This window comes from Odontesthes bonariensis, chromosome 2, assembly GCF_027942865.1.
Source record: "Odontesthes bonariensis isolate fOdoBon6 chromosome 2, fOdoBon6.hap1, whole genome shotgun sequence".
NCBI classification, from domain to species: domain Eukaryota; kingdom Metazoa; phylum Chordata; class Actinopteri; order Atheriniformes; family Atherinopsidae; genus Odontesthes; species Odontesthes bonariensis.
The window spans coordinates 523,544-536,897 of record NC_134507.1 but is presented as its reverse complement, the minus strand read 5'-3'; the positions used below and the strand labels follow the sequence as shown (position 1 = coordinate 536,897).

Below are 13,354 nucleotides of genomic sequence, written 5' to 3'. Positions count from 1 at the left end.
TGCATGCTGCTGCAATGGCTGCAACTTCCCTGAGGTCAGAGGTTACGCACCTTAAACACATTTAAACACATTTAAACTCTGTAAGGAGAACATGGGCACCTGCTCCAGGTGCTGCTGGTCCTCCTGCTTCAGCTGCAACTTCCCCGAGGTCAGAGGTCACGCACCTTAAACACATTTAAACGCACTTAATGCATACTGCATGCTACATACTGCATGCTACATACTGCATACTGCATACTGCATACTATGGCGCTACTAAAGCTAGCCGCAGTGAGCAACGCACTTCCGGTTATTTTCACAAAATAAAATACCCGTTGCCTTTTATCATAGGGAAAGCCATTACCATACAATTGGTGCTTTTGTTTTGAAAACAGGAAGTGAACCTACCCTCGTTGTAGCTAGCTTGAAACTGCCGTTTTGACAGGAAATGACGATCGGCGACGTCACGTTAAGGGCGGTTCATGCTTTCGACGCATAGCCTCTGCAACCGTCAAATCTGTCTCGACCACGCCCCCCCGCGCAGAGGGTCTGCACCCGTCGTCGCGCACCTCAAAAAAATCCTGACTACACGTCGGACGGACGCAAACCCACGCAGAGCTCAAGCGAAAGTGCGCAGACAAAAAGCAGCTGTGATTGGTCCTTGGTGTGCCTTTCCGGTTGTCTGTGTGGCCACCTACGCTTCCTCCTTTGCATTTTCGCCAACTCTAATAAAAGAAGCTGTTCTTCTTCGATGTCGAGCAACTCCAGATCCATATCTTGCATTGTTGTTTTGAAAGATAAACACTTCCGCCGGCGCCGCCGAAGTTCTCGTCACTGCCCACCGAAATTCTCACGAGTTCTCGACTACTTTTGGGGGGAAACTGCTGTGCGTCCCTAGAAATTCCAGACCGAGGGCGCAGATGCATAACAGCAAAACTGGTTCGCGACCAGACCCTAGCGACAATTGATGTGCGCAGTTGCAGAAGTCTAATTTGCCCTTTACGTTGCATCTTGGGTAGTTTGAGTATGAGTAGTAACCTCATGATGCATACCCAACATTTAGGAGAATCTAGTATTGCTGCTGTTCACTCCTGAGGTTTGTCTCTAACATGTGGTGTGCTGTCCCCCAGGCCCACTACCCGGCCAGCTGCAGCCACATGTCCCAGTGGATGGATGACGGAGGTTACTATGAGGGGATGAGCATGGAGGCGCAGAGCAAACACCTCGCCAAGCTGATCTCCAAACGCTGCCCGAGCTGCCAGGCGCAGATCGAGAAGAACGAAGGCTGCCTGCAGTACGTGCTGTTAGCATGATGGTGCTGTTAGCATGATGGTGGTGGTGGTGTTAGCATGATGGTGCTGTTAGCATGATGGTGGTGGTGGTGATGTTAGCGTGATGATGGTGGTGGTGTTAGCATGATGATGGTGGTTGTGGTGGGGGTGGTGTTAGCGTGGTGTTGCTGTTAGCATAATGGTGGTGGTGGTGGTGGTGTTAGCATGATGATGATGGTGGTGGTGTTAGCATGATGATGGTGGTTGTGGTGGTGTTAGCGTGGTGGTGCTGTTAGCATAATGGTGGTGGTGGTGGTGTTAGCGTGGTGGTGGTGGTGGTGTGGTGGTGGTGTTAGCATGATGGTGGTGGTGGTGTTAGCATGATGATGGTGGTGGTGGTGTTAGCATGATGATGGTGGTGATGGTGGTGTGGTGGTGGTGTTAGCATGATGGTGGTGGTGGTGTTAGCATGATGATGGTGGTTGTGGTGGTGGTGGTGTTAGCGTGGTGGTGGTGATGGTGTTAGCATGATGGAGGTGGCGGTGTTAGCATGATGATGGTGGTTGTGGTGGTGGTGGTGTTAGCATGATGGTGGTGGTGGTGTTAGCATGATGATGGTGGTGGTGTTAGCGTGGTGGTGGTGTTAGTGTGGTGGTGCTGTTAGCGTGATGATGATGGTGGTGGTGGTGCTGTTAGCGTGATGATGATGGTGGTGGTTGTGGTGGTGGTGCTGTTAGCGTGATGATGGTGGTGCTGTTAGCGTGATGATGGTGGTGCTGTTAGCGTGATGATGGTGGTGCTGTTAGCGTGATGATGGTGGTGGTTGTTAGCATGATGATGGTGGTGGTGTTAGCGTGGTGGTGGTGTTGTTAGCGTGGTGGTGGTGTTAGTGTGGTGGTGCTGTTAGCATGATGATGGTGGTGGTTGTTAGCATGATGATGGTGGTGGTGGTTGTGGTGGTGGTGCTGTTAGGGTGATGATGGTGGTGCTGTTAGCATGATGATGGTGGTGGTGTTAGCGTGGTGGTGGTGTTAGTGTGGTGGTGCTGTTAGCATGATGATGATGATGATGATGATGATGATGATGATGATGATGATGATGATGATGATGGTTTCCTGCTCTGTTCGCAGTATGACCTGTGCCAAGTGTAACCATGGTTTCTGCTGGCGCTGCCTGAAACCCTGGAAGCCCACGCACAAAGATTACTACAACTGCTCTGCCATGGTTGGTTCCCACGCAGTCACATGATCACACGTCCAATCAGAGGAGAGGTTTTAGCTGCAGCTGGTTTAACCCTCAGACTGACATTTCTGTCCTCTTTAAAAACAACTTAAAACCATCATGTTAATATTTTTTCCACTTTTTTTTAATGAATATTTTATTCCACTTCAGTTCTGATCATAACTACTAAGTTTTCAATTATTTTCAGAAATTTAACCCTTTAAATACTAGTTTATATGATGTAAACGCCAATTTCTGTAAAAAAAACCCACAAAAACTGCTATATTTTCAATATATAGAATGCAAAGTGGAATTATTCAGCGGGGATAATTATGGTCTGGGATAATGGTTGGGACGTGGCTTTGATAGATTCTGGTTCTGTTCCTCTGACGGTCCGTCGTCCTTTTCCTCCTGCAGGTGAGCAAAGCTGCCCGGCAGGAGAAGAAGTTCCAGGACTACAATGAACGATGCACCTTCCACCATCAGGCCAAGGTAGCCCCCCCTGACCTCCAGGAGTCTGACCTCTGACCCCCAGGATCCAGGAGTCTGACCCCCAGGAGTCTGACCTCTGACCCCCAGGAGTCTGACCCCCAGGAGTCTGACCCCCAGGAGTCTGACCTCTGACCCCCAGGAGTCTGACCCCCAGGAGTCTGACCTCTGACCTCCAGGAGTCTGACCCCCAGGAGTCTGACCCCCAGGAGTCTGACCTCTGACCCCCAGGAGTCTGACCTCTGACCTCCAGGAGTCTGACCCCCAGGAGTCTGACCCCCAGGAGTCTGACCTCTGACCCCCAGGAGTCTGACCCCCAGAAGTCTGACCCCCAGAAGTCTGACCCCCAGGAGTCTGACCTCTGACCCCCAGGAGTCTGACCCCCAGGAGTCTGACCTCTGACCCCCAGGAGTCTGACCCCCAGGAGTCTGACCTCTGACCCCCAGGAGTCTGACCTCGGTGTAGCGGGTCAGTCGGTTCTGATCGTGTGTTTTCTGTCGCAGGACTTCGCGGTGAACCTGGAGAGCAAAGTGTCGTCCATTAACGAAGCCCTGCAGATGAAGTCGCTCACCTTCGTCATCGACGCCTGCAAAGTGCTGGCTCAGGCCCGAAAGGTACTGTGCCCTGCTCTCTGTCTGAAGGAGGGCGGCTGCTAACTGTGCCCTGCTCTCTGTCTGAGGGAGGGCGGCTGCTAACTGTGCCCTGCTCCCTATGCCCTGCTCCCTGTGCCCTGCTCCCTGTCTGAAGGAGGGCGGCTGCTAACTGTGCCCTGCTCTCTGTCTGAAGGAGGGCGGCTGCTAACTGTGCCCTGCTCCCTGTCTGAGGGAGGGCGGCTGCTAACTGTGCCCTGCTCTCTGTCTGAAGGAGGGCGGCTGCTAACTGTGCCCTGCTCCCTGTCTGAGGGAGGGCGGCTGCTAACTGTGCCCTGCTCCCTGTCTGAGGGAGGGCGGCTGCTAACTGTGCCCTGCTCCCTGTCTGAGGGAGGGCGGCTGCTAACTGTGCCCTGCTCCCTGTCTGAGGGAGGGCGGCTGCTAACTGTGCCCTGCTCCCTGTCTGAGGGAGGGCGGCTGCTAACTGTGCCCTGCTCCCTGTGCCCTGCTCCCTGTCTGAAGGAGGGCGGCTGCTAACTGTGCCCTGCTCCCTGTCTGAGGGAGGGCGGCTGCTAACTGTGCCCTGCTCCCTGTCTGAGGGAGGGCGGCTGCTAACTGTGCCCTGCTCCCTGTCTGAGGGAGGGCGGCTGCTAACTGTGCCCTGCTCCCTGTCTGAGGGAGGGCGGCTGCTAACTGTGCCCTGCTCCCTGTCTGAGGGAGGGCGGCTGCTAACTGTGCCCTGCTCCCTGTCTGAGGGAGGGCGGCTGCTAACTGTGCCCTGCTCCCTGTCTGAGGGAGGGCGGCTGCTAACTGTGCCCTGCTCCCTGTCTGAGGGAGGGTGGCTGCTAACTGTGCCCTGCTAACTGTGCCCTGCTCCCTGTCTGAGGGAGGGCGGCTGCTAACTGTGCCCTGCTAACTGTGCCCTGCTCCCTGTCTGAAGGAGGGCGGCTGCTAACTGTGCCCTGCTAACTGTGCCCTGCTCCCTGTCTGAGGGAGGGCGGCTGCTAACTGTGCCCTGCTCCCTGTCTGAGGGAGGGCGGCTGCTAACTGTGCCCTGCTAACTGTGCCCTGCTCCCTGTCTGAGGGAGGGCGGCTGCTAACTGTGGCCTGCTCCCTGTCTGAGGGAGGGCGGCTGCTAACTGTGGCCTGCTCCCTGTCTGAGGGAGGGCGGCTGCTAACTGTGCCCTGCTCCCTGTCTGAGGGAGGGCGGCTGCTAACTGTGCCCTGCTCCCTGTCTGAGGGAGGGCGGCTGCTAACTGTGCCCTGCTTCCTGTCTGAGGGAGGGCGGCTGCTAACTGTGCCCTGCTCCCTGTCTGAGGGAGGGCGGCTGCTAACTGTGCCCTGCTCCCTGTCTGAGGGAGGGCGGCTGCTAACTGTGCCCTGCTCCCTGTCTGAGGGAGGGCGGCTGCTAACTGTGCCCTGCTCCCTGTCTGAGGGAGGGCGGCTGCTAACTGTGCCCTGCTCCCTGTCTGAGGGAGGGCGGCTGCTAACTGTGCCCTGCTCCCTGTCTGAGGGAGGGCGGATGCTAACTGTGCCCTGCTCCCTGTTTGAAGGAGGGCGGCTGCTAACTGTGCCCTGCTCCCTGTTTGAAGGAGGGCGGATGCTAACTGTGCCCTGCTCCCTGTTTGAAGGAGGGCGGCTGCTAACTGTGCCCTGCTCCCTGTCTGAGGGAGGGCGGCTGCTAACTGTGCCCTGCTCCCTGTTTGAAGGAGGGCGGCTGCTAACTGTGCCCTGCTCCCTGTCTGAGGGAGGGCGGCTGCTAACTGTGCCCTGCTCCCTGTGCCCTGCTCCCTGTCTGAAGGAGGGCGGCTGCTAACTGTGCCCTGCTCCCTGTCTGAGGGAGGGCGGCTGCTAACTGTGCCCTGCTCCCTGTCTGAGGGAGGGCGGCTGCTAACTGTGCCCTGCTCCCTGTTTGAAGGAGGGCGGCTGCTAACTGTGCCCTGCTCCCTGTCTGAGGGAGGGCAGCTGCTAACTGTGCCCTGCTCCCTGTTTGAAGGAGGGCGGCTGCTAACTGTGCCCTGCTCCCTGTCTGAGGGAGGGCGGCTGCTAACTGTGCCCTGCTCCCTGTTTGAAGGAGGGCGGCTGCTAACTGTGCCCTGCTCCCTGTCTGAGGGAGGGCGGCTGCTAACTGTGCCCTGCTCCCTGTTTGAAGGAGGGCGGCTGCTAACTGTGCCCTGCTCCCTGTTTGAAGGAGGGCGGCTGCTAACTGTGCCCTGCTCCCTGTCTGAGGGAGGGCGGCTGCTAACTGTGCCCTGCTCCCTGTCTGAGGGTGGGCAGCTGCTAACTGTGCCCTGCTCCCTGTGCCCTGCTCCCTGTCTGAAGGAGGGCGGCTGCTAACTGTGCCCTGCTCGCTGTCTGAAGGAGGGCGGCTGCTAACTGTGCCCTGCTCCCTGTCTGAGGGAGGGCGGCTGCTAACTGTGCCCTGCTCCCTGTCTGAGGGAGGGTGGCTGCTAACTGTGCCCTGCTAACTGTGCCGTGCTCCCTGTCTGAGGGAGGGCGGCTGCTAACTGTGCCCTTCTCCCTGTCTGAAGGAGGGTGGCTGCTAACTGTGCCCTGCTCCCTGTCTGAAGGAGGGTGGCTGCTAACTGTGCCCTGCTAACTGTGCCCTGCTCCCTGTCTGAGGGAGGGCGGCTGCTAACTGTGCCCTGCTCCCTGTCTGAAGGAGGGCGGCTGCTAACTGTGCCCTTCTCCCTGTCTGAAGGAGGGCGGCTGCTAACTGTGCCCTGCTCCCTGTCTGCAGGTGCTGGCCTACTCCTGCGTCTACAGCTACTACAACCAGGAGACGGAGAAGATGGACGTGATGGAGCAGCAGACGGAGGCTCTGGACCTGCACACCAACGCCCTGCAGATCCTGCTGGGTGAGCTGCACCTGGTCTGACCCGGTTCTGACCCGGTTCTGACCCGGTTCTGACCCGGTCTGACCCGTTCTGACCCGGTTCTGGTTGTGCTTTCAGAGGAGACACTGCTGCAGTGCACCGATCTGGCCTCATGTGTCCGGCTGCTGAAACCAGAACACCTGAACACCGGCCTGGAACTGATCCGCCGCATCCAGGAGCGCCTGCTGGCCATCCTGCAGCACTCCACCCAGGTTCGAACCAGTTCAGTTCAGTTCAGTCCGAAACCAGTTCAGTCAAAAACCAGTTCATTTTAGTCCGAAACAGTTCAGTTCAGTCCGAAACCAGTTCAGTTCAGTCCGAAACCAGTTCAGTTCAGTCTGAAACCAGTTCAATTCGGTTCAGTCCGAACCCGGTTTGGTTCAGTCCGAAACCAGTTCATTTCAGTCAGTCCGAAACCAGTTTGGTTCAGACTAAGTCCAGTTCAGTCAGTTTGAAACTAGTTCAGTTCAGTCTGAAACTAGTTCAGTTCAGTCTGAAACCAGTTCAGTTCAGTCTGAAACCAGTTCAGTTCAGACTGAATCCAGTTCAGTTCAGACTGAATCCAGTTCAGTTCAGACTGAATCCAGTTCAGTTCAGACTGAATCCAGTTCAGTTCAGTCTGAAACCAGTTTGGTTCAGACTGAATCCAGTTCAGTTCAGTTCAGTCTGAAACCAGTTCAGTTCAGTTCAGTCTGAATCCAGTTCAGTTCAGTCTGAAACCAGTTCAGTTCAGTCTGAAACCAGTTCAGTTTGGTTCAGTCCGAAACCAGTTCAGTTTGGTTCAGTCCGAAACCAGTTCAGTTTGGTTCAGTCCGAAACCAGTTCAGTTTGGTTCAGTCCAAAACCAGTTCAGTTCGGTTCAGTCCGAAACCAGTTCAGTTCGGTTCAGTCCGAAACCAGTTCAGTTCAGTCAGTCCGAACCCAGTTGGGTTAAGTCCGAAACCAGTTCGGTTCAGACTGAATCCAGTTCAGTTCAGACTGAATCCAGTTCAGTTCAGTTCAGTCTGAAACCAGTTCGGTTCAGTCTGAAACCAGTTCAGTTCAGTCTGAAACCAGTTCAGTTCAGTCTGAAACCAGTTCAGTTCAGTCTGAAACCAGTTCAGTTCAGTCTGAAACCAGTTCAGTTCAGTCTGAAACCAGTTCAGTTCAGTCTGAAACCAGTTCAGTTCAGTCTGAAACCAGTTCAGTTCAGTCCGAAACCAGTTCAGTCCAGTCCGAAACCAGTTCAGTTCGGTTCAGTCCGAAACCAGTTCAGTTCGGTTCAGTCCGAAACCAGTTCAGTTCGGTTCAGTCCGAAACCAGTTCGGTTCAGTCAGTCCGAACCCAGTTGGGTTAAGTCCGAAACCAGTTCGGTTCAGACTGAATCCAGTTCAGTTCAGACTGAATCCAGTTCAGTTCAGTTCAGTCTGAAACCAGTTCGGTTCAGACTGAATCCAGTTCAGTTCAGTCTGAAACCAGTTCGGTTCAGTCTGAAACCAGTTCAGTTCAGTCTGAAGCCAGTTCAGTTCGGTCAGTCCGAACCAGTTCAGTTTGGGTATAAAATGCTTCCAGTTCAGCTCCTGTTCGGCCTCTGACGGATGCTTGTTTCCCGTGTCTGAACCAGGACTTCAGGGTCGGGTATCAGACCAAGAACGGCCAGGAACCCGAGTCCATCCAGGCGTCCAACCAGCCGGACGCCAACAAAGCGTGAGTTCTGCACGGTTCTGCTGCTGGTCTGACCTTTAACGACTTTTAACAACCTTTAACGGCCTTTAACAACCCTAACGACCTTTAACAACCTTAACGGCCTTTAACAACCTTTAACGGCCTTTAACAACCTTTAACAACCTTTAACGGCCTTTAACAACCTTAACGGCCTTTAACAACCTTAACGGCCTTTAACGACCTTTAACAACCTTTAACGACTTTTAACGACCTTTAACAACCTTAACGACTTTTAACAACCTTAACAACCTTTAACGGCCTTTAACAACCTTTAACGGCCTTTAACGTCCTTTAACAACCTTAACGACTTTTAACAACCTTAACAACCTTTAACGGCCTTTAACAACCTTTAACATCCTTTAACAACCTTTAACAACCTTAAACGGCCTTTAACGGCCTTTAACAACCTTTAACGGCCTTTAACAACCTTTAACGGCCTTTAACAACCTTTAACGGCCTTTAACAACCTTTAACGGCCTTTAACGACTTTTAACGACCTTTAACGGCCTTTAACAACCTTTAACGACTTTTAACGACCTTTAACGACCTTAACGACTTTTAACAACCTTAACAACCTTTAACGACTTTTAACGACCTTTAACAACCTTAACAACCTTTAACGACTTTTAACGACCTTTAACGACCTTAACGACTTTTAACAACCTTAACAACCTTTAACGGCCTTTAACAACCTTTAACGGCCTTTAACAACCTTTAACGGCCTTTAACAACCTTTAACGGCCTTTAACGGCCATTAACATCCTTTAACAACCTTTAACGACTTTTAACGACCTTTAACGACCTTAACGACTTTTAACAACCTTAACAACCTTTAACGGCCTTTAACAACCTTTAACGGCCTTTAACAACCTTTAACAACCTTTAACAACCTTTAACGACTTTTAACGACCTTTAACGACCTTAACGACTTTTAACAACCTTAACAACCTTTAACGACTTTTAACGACCTTTAACAACCTTAACAACCTTTAACGACTTTTAACGACCTTTAACGACCTTAACGACTTTTAACAACCTTAACAACCTTTAACGGCCTTTAACAACCTTTAACGACCTTAACGACTTTTAACAACCTTTAACAACCTTTAACGGCCTTTAACAACCTTTAACGGCCTTTAACGGCCATTAACATCCTTTAACAACCTTAACGACTTTTAACAACCTTAACAACCTTTAACAACCTTTAACGGCCTTTAACAACCTTTAACATCCTTTAACAACCTTTAACGGCCTTTAACAACCTTAAACGGCCTTTAACAACCTTTAACGACCTTTAACGGCCTTTAACAACCTTAAACGGCCTTTAACAACCTTTAACGACCTTTAACATCCTTTAACAACCTTTAACAACCTTTAACGGCCTTTAACAACCTTTAACGACCTTTAACAACCTTAACGACTTTTAACAACCTTAACAACCTTTAACGGCCTTTAACAACCTTTAACATCCTTTAACAACCTTTAACAACCTTAAACGGCCTTTAACAACCTTTAACGGCCTTTAACAACCTTAACGACTTTAACAACCTTAACGACCTTTAACAACCTTTAACGGCCTTTAACAACCTTTAACGACCTTTAACGGCCTTTAACAACCTTTAACAACCTTAACGGCCTTTAACAACCTTTAACGACCTTTAACAACCTTAAACGACCTTTAACAACCTTAAACGACCTTTAACAACCTTAACGACTTTTAACAACCTTAACAACCTTAAACGGCCTTTAACAACCTTTAACGACCTTTAACAACCTTAACGACTTTTAACAACCTTAACAACCTTAAACGGCCTTTAACAACCTTTAACGGCCTTTAACAACCTTAACGACTTTAACAACCTTAACGACCTTTAACAACCTTTAACGGCCTTTAACAACCTTTAACGACCTTTAACGGCCTTTAACAACCTTTAACGACCTTTAACAACCTTTAACAACCTTTAACGGCCTTTAACAACCTTTAACGGCCTTTAACATCCTTTAACAACCTTTAACGGCCTTTAACAACCTTTAACAACCTTTAACGACCTTTAACAACCTTTAACGGCCTTTAACGGCCTTTAACAACCTTAAACGGCCTTTAACAACCTTTAACGACCTTTAACAACCTTAACGACTTTTAACAACCTTAACAACCTTTAACGGCCTTTAACAACCTTTAACATCCTTTAACAACCTTAAACGGCCTTTAACGGCCTTTAACAACCTTTAACGACCTTTAACAACCTTTAACAACCTTAACGACCTTTAACGGCCTTTAACAACCTTTAACGGCCTTTAACAACCTTAACGACCTTTAACAACCTTTAACGACCTTTAACGACCTTTAACAACCTTTAACAACCTTTAACGGCCTTTAACAACCTTTAACAACCTTTAACAACCTTTAACGGCCTTTAACGGCCTTTAACGGCCTTTAACAACCTTAACAACCTTTAACAACCTTTAACGACCTTTAACGGCCTTTAACAACCTTAACGACCTTTAACGACCTTTAACAACCTTTAACAACCTTTAACGGCCTTTAACGGCCTTTAACGACCTTTAACAACCTTAACGACCTTTAACAACCTTAACGACCTTTAACGGCCTTTAACGACCTTTAACGGCCTTTAACAACCTTTAACAACCTTAACGGCCTTTAACGGCCTTTAACGACCTTTAACAACCTTAACGACCTTTAACAACCTTTAACCTTTCCCTCTGTCTCTCAGGTCCAAGCTGGACCGAGGGTCGGACTCGGGGGACTCGGACAACAACAACCACACGGCCGAGGACGGCGGCGACGAGGCGGAGGACGAGGACGACGAGTACGATGAAGAATACGTTCCCGAGTGGCACGAGGACTACGACGAGGACGACATCGACGAGGACGACTTCTTCTCCGACGACGACGAGTCCGAGAACCTGGAGCGGGACTTCAGTCCCTTCGACTGACCCGGGACTCAAACCCGCCCCCCTTCATCACCGCGCGACGCCACCTGAGGACATCAGAGACGATGGGAAACAGCGTCCCTCACCCGAGCACCCCCCCACACCTCTGCACTCGCTTTGACTTCGGTTCTGTTTGATTAGAACCGAGAACCGAAGGAGAACAGAACACGTTCTGAGTTTAATTCTGACCTGTGACGGTTCAAATGTTGGCGGCCATTTTGTTCTGAATGTCATGTTTGACTTTATCTGTGTTTGTTCACTCGCTCATCACTGGTCCGAACTACTTTAAACCATCAGTAACCAGATTAAACCAGTCTGTAACCAGATTAAACCAGTCTGGATCCAAATTAAACCAGTCAGTAACCAGATTAAACCAGTTAATAACCAGATTAAACCAGTCAATAACCAGATTAAACCAGTCTGTAACCAGATTAAACCAGTCTGTAACCAGATTAAACCAGTCAGTAACCAGATTAAACCAGTCAGTAACCAGATTAAAACAGTCTGGATTCAAATTAAACCCATCATTAACCAGATTAAACCAGTTACTGGCCAGATTAACCCATTTAATAACCAGATCAAACCAGTCAATAACCAGATTAAACCATTTAATAACCAGATCAAACCATTCAGTAACCAGATTAAACCATTTAATAACCAGATCAAACCATTCAGTAACCAGATTAAACCATTTAATAACCAGATTAAACCAGTCTGGATTCAAATTAAACCAGTCAATAACCAGATTAAACCAGTTACTGGCCAGATTAAACCATTCAGTAACCAGATTAAACCATTTAATAACCAGATTAAACCAGTCTGGATTCAAATTAAACCAGTCAGTAACCAGATTAAACCAGCCTGGATTCAAATTAAACCAGTCAGTAACCAGATTAAACCAGTCTGGATTCAAATTAAACCAGTCAGTAACCAGATTAAACCAGTCTGGATTCAAATTAAACCAGTCAGTAACCAGATTAAACCAGTCTGGATTCACATTAAACCGGTCTAAAAAACTGATGAAACTACTCTGAAACCAGATTAAACCAGTTTAAACTAGATGGAACCAGTTTAAACCAGTGTATAAAAACTTTGTAAGAGATCAGCTGCAAATCCAGTTCAGATCCAGTTGAAACTGGGTTTTCCTTTTTTCTGCCTGCTGTTTCTTTTTTTAAGGGCTTGATGATTAAGAATGATTCAGAACCGGCCGGTGGTCCTGAAGCCAGAAGCTTCCGATGGAAGCCGCCTTCATCGGGGGGGAAGCTGAAGCCCGGCTCCACCTTTAGGTTTCCTCTCACCGTAGTTTTTCTTTACACTTTGGAAGCGTCGGATGCTTCTGTGCATCTGAGACTGAGCGGCTGGCAGAACCTGTCAGAACCTGGAGCCTCTGGGTTTGTTGTCCAGGAGTCGGAACGTCTGAAGTTCCTGCTCCGTGTTTTGCTGTAATTTTGAGATCCTATATTCATATTATTGATGTTCTATAAAGTTCTTTCTCGTTTCTTTTGTTGGAGTCGAGCGGCTTCAGCCAGCAAAACTAAATAAAAGCTTTTTCTGCAACGCTGCCGGCTGACTGGCGTCCTGCATCAACACGCCATCCATTAAACATCAATTCAACTCAATTCAATTCATTTTTATTTATATAGCGCCAAATACAACAAATGTCATCTCAAGGCACTTAGATAATAAAGTCCAATTCAAGCCAATTTGAATTCAATTAATTGTAATCATTTATTCATAAAATAATCCAATTCGTTCATATAGAGCCAATTCAAAAACAATTTGCCTATGGGAAAGCTGTTTTAAATGTTTTAAACTGGAAACATCAGTTTAAACTGATGTTTCCAGTTTCACTTGTGGAGGTGATTACAGGGACAATTCAATTCAAAATACTTTATTAAGCCCCGAGGGGGAAATTACAAGCAGTTCCAGTACGACCCATCTAGACAGACGACATAAAAACAAAAACAAAGGGAGACGGGTGACCGCGGCCATGCAGCTCAGTGATGAGCGCTGCCAGATGGAAAAAAGGAACCACATTAGGTGAGAGGAGGAGAAAAAAAATCATATTTCACACTTTACCCTTACCAGGATACAGTTTGAGATTGCAAAAAAAACCTCAGCACAAAAAGAAAAACATACACACAACATGAAGCATTGGGACTGGTGAGGAGGTGTGACTGTGCAAGTAAGTCCATGAAGCACTGTCTCAGAGGCCATTGTCCTTGATAATGCGATGGAAAGTTTATCAGCCAGCCTAAACAGTTTCCAC

The 13,354-nt window shown here is 49.3% G+C and overlaps 1 protein-coding gene across 1 annotated transcript in view; it reads left to right on the top strand.

Annotated features, from left to right (window-relative positions):
* The window catches only part of cul9 (cullin 9), a 62,625-nt gene extending 49,983 nt beyond the window's left edge, over positions 1 to 12,642 (top strand). Inside the window, exons 37-44 of the mRNA XM_075473956.1 lie at positions 1,110 to 1,273; positions 2,381 to 2,474; positions 2,889 to 2,963; positions 3,464 to 3,574; positions 6,291 to 6,408; positions 6,505 to 6,638; positions 8,030 to 8,112; positions 10,866 to 12,642. Coding sequence (XP_075330071.1) covers positions 1,110 to 1,273; positions 2,381 to 2,474; positions 2,889 to 2,963; positions 3,464 to 3,574; positions 6,291 to 6,408; positions 6,505 to 6,638; positions 8,030 to 8,112; positions 10,866 to 11,088 — 1,002 coding nt within the window. The 3' untranslated portion in view covers positions 11,089 to 12,642. The remainder of the gene's footprint in view (positions 1 to 1,109; positions 1,274 to 2,380; positions 2,475 to 2,888; positions 2,964 to 3,463; positions 3,575 to 6,290; positions 6,409 to 6,504; positions 6,639 to 8,029; positions 8,113 to 10,865) is intronic.
* Positions 12,643 to 13,354: the final 712 nt, after the last annotated feature.